Here is a 6000-nt window from a genome sequence, read left to right on the forward strand (position 1 = left end):
ATCATCACTTCCTATTTATGTTTTCACCTTTCCTCTGTGATAATAACTTCTTCTTTTTGTAAGTATTATTATTATTAATCATTTCTGGTAATGAAACCAAGGATTCCTCAAAAGCGCCCTAGGCACTGTAGCTCGCAAGCCTGAAGAAACCTGTGGAGAGAACACAATGAGAAGAAATTACAGTTTTAGAGGTGGGAGGAAAAGCCCAGAAGAATATTCTGGGAAAAACCCACGGAATCAGGTAGGGACTGAAAACACAATCCACATGTTGGCCCAGGCGGGATTCGAACCCGGGTCACAGCGTTGGAAGGCGAGGAAAGTACCGCTACGCCAACCTGACTCCCCACTCAGGTGGTAATCTATAACCACCGACTGTGTATTTCTTGTTTCTTCCGGCAGTCGTTCATGAAGAAGCAGCCTTCAAGACCAGGCTCACGCTCATCCAGAGGGAGTGTGGACGCCAGGAGAAACGACGACTTCAGCGATGACGACGACGAAGATGAAGAGGTCCTCATGGGTGAGTGACTCGGCTGTGAACATTTAGAGTATTTGAGAGCATCAATTTGAACATGCGCGTGAATGACAGCAACAGTGCTCTGGGAAGACTTGTTTCAATGTGGAATATAAATTGGGAACAGGAGGAACACGAGATGCTCTCAAATGAGAACATTTCCCTATGTGCACAATAACAGAGGAACGCTTCATTTCAGCTAGAGATACATAGGGTATGGTCAGGCGCGGTTCTACGGGGGGGCTGGGGGGGGGGCTGTAGCCCCCCCGAAATTTTGTCTAGCCCCCCCAAAATAAATTCCGTAAAAAAAAAAATTGCATTAGCAAAAAGAAGGATTGTGATGTACATGCGAACGGTCTCCCCCTAAAGAAATAGTCGTGACAACGGTGCATTAGTTAATATAGTGTGAATGATTTTAGGATTTTATTGGCGCTCCCCATTGAAAATATGGCATGAGCCTATTGACTTTCGGAGGCCCAAGTGTCTGGAAAAAATAACCGGTCTACATTTCAGCACGCCTCCCTGAAAAAAATTCTGGATCCACCGTGCTAGCCCCCCCAAAATATTGGTTCTAGAACCGCGCCTGGGTATGGTTAAATTTTTTTTTTTTTTCAGACTTCAAGCAATAGTATCTTATGTCTTCTTTCAGAAAATTGTTGTTTTTTTCGTCACCTGAAACAAGTATACAAGAATTTTGATGTTTTTAAAATGTATTATATCGCCCAATAATATTTTCTACCTTTTTTGTTTTGTAATATATCATTCAGGATTGATACCAGAGGATCCCAGTACGCTACTGGAGTGCTGTGTGGCGTCGCAAGCCTGCATCATGCTGCTGGTTCTCAAGCAACATCTCAAGGATATGTACGGCTTCAGGGATAGGTAAGGGAACAGTCGGCAACAATTTCATTCACTTGCAAACAATACGAGTTGGCAATCACATATTTTGTTCTGAAGATAACCCAGCACAACAGTAATACAGATTTAATTTGTAAGATTTACTCCGTAAAGTCCAAACAAATGCAATGTAATTCAAATCCCTAAATCGTAGACAGAAATGTTAGTATATTTTTGTGTTAAATAAATATCATCAGGTACTTTTATACTTGGCACTGCAACTTGAGATCTCTAGGACATATAGTACTTATAACATTACAACCCCACCAGAAATTCCAACACATTGCAAGATCTTTACAAAATATGTAATACTTTATATGTGACCTGTTCTGTCAAAAGCAGACGCTTCTGGGCAGAGGTTGAAATGAAGATAAGGCCAAAAAACACTGGGGGAGTGATTTTTTTCGATTTTCAAATTTTTGCAATTTTGTAATCCTGAACATGTCTAAAATATACAATAAACGTTTGAAACCCTAATTTGAGCTCTAAATATAGTATTTTTGATGATTTGTTAAGGCGTATCAGTTCAAGATATTACTGTTTTGTGACGTTCGTGGCCATTTTCTCAGTTTTCTACTTTTCAACACAATAAACTTCAAAATAGCATAACTCTGCCCAGGAATGACCGGTTTCAAAAATTAAACCACCTATTAAAAGGAAAAAGAACATATGTTAACAATATGCAAAAATCTCATTTTTGACCTTATGCCCAGAAGAGTCTGATTTTGACAGAACAGGTCACATATTTGTACATAGTGTACATGAATCTCAAATATTGACTCATGTAAGTCTTTGCTATGATTTTCCCAACTAATTAATGTTTAATCTCTCCTGTTTATATCCTTCAGCACAATCCATCGCTACTCCCCTACCGACGCGTCCAAAGTCAACGACAAGTCGCTCAACCGCAAGAGCAGTGTAACGTTCAACCCCGCCAGGGCCCTGGAGCTGTTATGTGTAGGACAGCCTAAGACACCACTCACCGAACGCGATAAGAGGGACATTGTAGCGGAGTACCTTGATGTAAGTGTCAAGAGGTTTTTTTTTTCAGTTCGGTCATTTTTTTGGTTAAAAAACAAGATGCCAAAATGACTACCCAAGATCTGACCAGTTTCCATCACACTGGCACCCCCTTTATTATAAAGGGGTGTGAAATCTCAGCTTTAAAGCTGATTTCAGCTTTTTTTTTTTTTTTTTGGATTTCAGCTTTTTTCAGCTTTTTCCCTCACTTGCTGTGTACAAAAGTATAGGAGATTTCCAAAGTTCAGCTTTTTTACACCTTTTTAAGCTGATTTCAGCTATTGTTATCAGTGGTCACTCATACCCCTGTTTATACCACATTTGAGGTTGTCATGCTTGTAGTTGTAAGGGTTTCATAAATTTTCAAATTTTCAGCCGTGTCCACTTTTGCGTGGAATAGGCCAAATAGTTAAAATGGGATTTTCTCATTTTAACAATTATATTCTGCTATGAGCTATACCTAACTGGATCACCAAGCGCTAAATTTCAAACATTGCTCGTTGTAAGTATTTGCTGAGCGAGAACCGGCCGAGTACCAGCGACACAAGCAATTGAACCCACAAGCAGTTTTACATGGTTACCGATTCAGCTTAGCAAAAGTTATCGGTGCTAAGCTCTTAGCTTTCTTTTGGAGTGCCGTGGTCTGGAGCATAGAACTCTTGCTTCTGCAGGTCGTGGGTTCGAGTCCAGCCTGGGGTTGTGGTGCATGTGCCCTTGGGAAAGGCACTTTGTCACTCACTGCCTCCCCCACCCAGGAGTATATGGGTACCTGTAAGGGCAGAGATGGTTATTGTGGTTGATTTTAGCTGCGCCGAAGTGCAGCGGAGCTGAAATTGTCTTTGGAATGTTTCATTGGCCCAATGAGCAGGGTAATAATGATGTAGCGCCTTGAGCACCAATACTGGTGGATACATGGGCTTTATAAAATACGCATTATTCTTCTTCTTTTCACCCCGTAGTTCAAGCAGCTCATGGAGTTGATGGATCCGTCGGACGATGAGGAGGAGGACCCTGACCGATCCAAGACCCCTAACGCTGCCACCGCTGCCACCACTGCAGCAGCATCCACCTCGGCCCACAACACCTCAGGGAACACGGACGACGATGGCAGGCCACACTCTGCAGCGGGAGCGTCGAGTCCTAACGCCGTCGTCGTGGTCAAGGACGATGAGGATTCAGATGTTGCACCATTGACGCCACCTTCAGTAGAGGTTCGATTGTCTTAATTTGATTCCATAATGTTTAAAAAAAATGTTTTTGAATAAAATTCAGGCAATTTTCAATGTACGAGACACTTTGTGCCTTCATTTATATGCACTGCCATTGTTGGTTTTGACCCATTACAGACTTTGAAAAGTTGTCAACGTTAACATGTTTGTAGTGCACTTTTTAACTGGTGCGAAAATTACGAATCAGCTACAAGACTGACACATCTGCCCAAAGAATTTTGGAAAACCTTTTGGGGATTATTCCTTGCAAAACCAAATTTTTTAAAATGTAACTTACGGACTTGAGAAATGATTACTTAGACTGATAAGCATGATTGACAGTTATTAAATGGAATTTGTTTTGTTTTTGTTTTTCTGAAGGTACACAAAGTCAAACGGCCGAAGCCGAAAGGAAGAAAACCCGCACCGAAAGTCATCAAGAAAACACCCAAGCCACGGAAGAAACGACGAAAAATATCCTTTAAAAAAAACAAATTCAATATTTTCTACCCAACTTACTTTCTGTCATGCATTGTAGTCATTTCTGTATGGTTGCTCAATTTCATCTTTTTGAATAAATTATTTTATTGTTATTTGTTGCAATGAATTTTCGCTGTTTTTCTTAACTCTTGCTCACTATGTTGATGACAGCGACGAGGATGATGACAGTGATGATAGTGACTTCATGGTGTAAATACAGCTCCACGACCTTTTGAACTTCAACCTCTGACCTGCGACATTTGACCCCAAGCCCAGCCGACCACAATGTGCATGGAAACCACGCCCACAAACACCAACTGTCACAAAGGCCAGTAACTTATCATCCAGACACTTTCAACACACTTCAAACAAGTATTAATTTTTTTTTTAAATTTCTTGTGAATAATTCAGGTTTTATGAAATACTCTTGTTTGAAACTGTTACGCCATTTTACAGGAAAATATCAAAATATTTGGTTTTCACATATTTTGTCCATTTTCTCCCCAAAGTTGACCGATGGCATTGATTTGGTTGTCTGTTTTATTATTCAGTACATTTTTTTTTTACAAAATTGTTACAGAAAATAGAAGAGAACATGGAACAAAATTAAGACTGCTTGCCTATTGGGGGAAGGTCTTTTATTGACAGTGATGATACACATTTTTGCCGTTAAGGGGGTACAATTCGGTCGATTCACAATGCAGTGTGCCACCAAGAGTTTGCCACGGAGAGTCCATTTTTCAAATTTACGGTCGACAAAACACGGCCCATTTGGATAAGTGTCAGTAGACAACTTGAGCTAATTTGTTATTGATTGGGGCAAAGCATTCTGCCACCTTACAACAAACCCCAAATTGATAAAAAGAACTGAAAAGGGCAAACAGATACTCGAATCATACGCTTACGAAACTACTGACCAGAAAAACTAACAAATTCAAATGTCCCGTGCTGCCAATTTGTCGACCATCTCCCACAATGCACTGGGAAAAATGAACTCTCTGTGGCAAACTCTTGGTGGCGCACTGCATTGTGAATCGCCCGAATTGATATACTCCATTTTGCCCGTACATCCATTCTCCGCAGATGTGAATCTCACGTAATCTTAAACATGATATTTTCTAGAATCGGCGACCTGTACAAAACCAAGCTTGGACACTTTTTTGTATGAATCATCATTAACCAGGGATTGGCGTTGTACAGACTTTACTTATAATTATTCTTTCATAGTTTCAACTTTGTAAATTATGACGAGGAACCTTTTGAGAGTTTTGTATTACAAATTTGTTTGGATGTTTTTTGAACAGGTTTTTTTATCACTCGGCTGTGTATCACGCTTTAGTTTTGTGAAAAACATACAAAAAGCCTTGGATTTTAATACCGAATTTCCGAAAGTTGACGGTTCCAAAGTTTTATGTGTCAGATTGTGTGTACAAACCCCAATTTTTAAGATGCCAAAAGTGGTTCTGGATACAGAAAGAAAACAGGTTCAGTTTTCACATTTTTCTTGTGTTTCAGCCAAAAAAACAAAAGAAAAGAAACAGAAGTTTGCTATGAGTGGATATGTCATACGTAACCTTGTCACAAAATCCAAGAGATGTTTTGTGTTGGATAGACAGGTTTTTTTTGCATGTAGAGTTTGAAAAGAACTCTTCATACAATATACCATACTTGTTTTCATTCGGAAGCTGTCCAGCCTAACAACTATTACTTTTTATACAACGCCTGAAAAAATTCCCCGTCATCTGATTGGTTGGTCGTTGATTGATAACGTGTCACTGAATTATTCGTCCCAACACATGGCCAGGCCGCACAGCTAAAATAGAAGTTCTATTCCACGGTAGATAGAAGTTCTATTCCACGGTATATAAGAAGTTCTATTCCACG

General features: G+C 40.0%; 1 protein-coding gene across 4 annotated transcripts in view; it reads left to right on the forward strand.

The window, feature by feature from the left end:
- LOC119738368 (nipped-B-like protein) overlaps positions 1-5640 on the forward strand; it is a 50665-nt gene extending 45025 nt beyond the window's left edge. For all 4 annotated transcript variants that reach the window (XM_038213241.1, XM_038213238.1, XM_038213239.1 and 1 more), the window contains 6 exons: positions 400-517; positions 1279-1393; positions 2257-2431; positions 3388-3639; positions 4018-4110; positions 4274-5640. In XM_038213241.1, the coding sequence (XP_038069169.1) occupies positions 400-517; positions 1279-1393; positions 2257-2431; positions 3388-3639; positions 4018-4110; positions 4274-4330 (810 nt within the window). In that variant the 3' untranslated portion in view covers positions 4331-5640. The remainder of the gene's footprint in view (positions 1-399; positions 518-1278; positions 1394-2256; positions 2432-3387; positions 3640-4017; positions 4111-4273) is intronic.
- The last annotated feature ends 360 nt before the right edge of the window (positions 5641-6000 follow it).

This window comes from Patiria miniata, unplaced genomic scaffold, assembly GCF_015706575.1.
Source record: "Patiria miniata isolate m_02_andy unplaced genomic scaffold, ASM1570657v1 HiC_scaffold_3, whole genome shotgun sequence".
NCBI lineage: Eukaryota > Metazoa > Echinodermata > Asteroidea > Valvatida > Asterinidae > Patiria > Patiria miniata.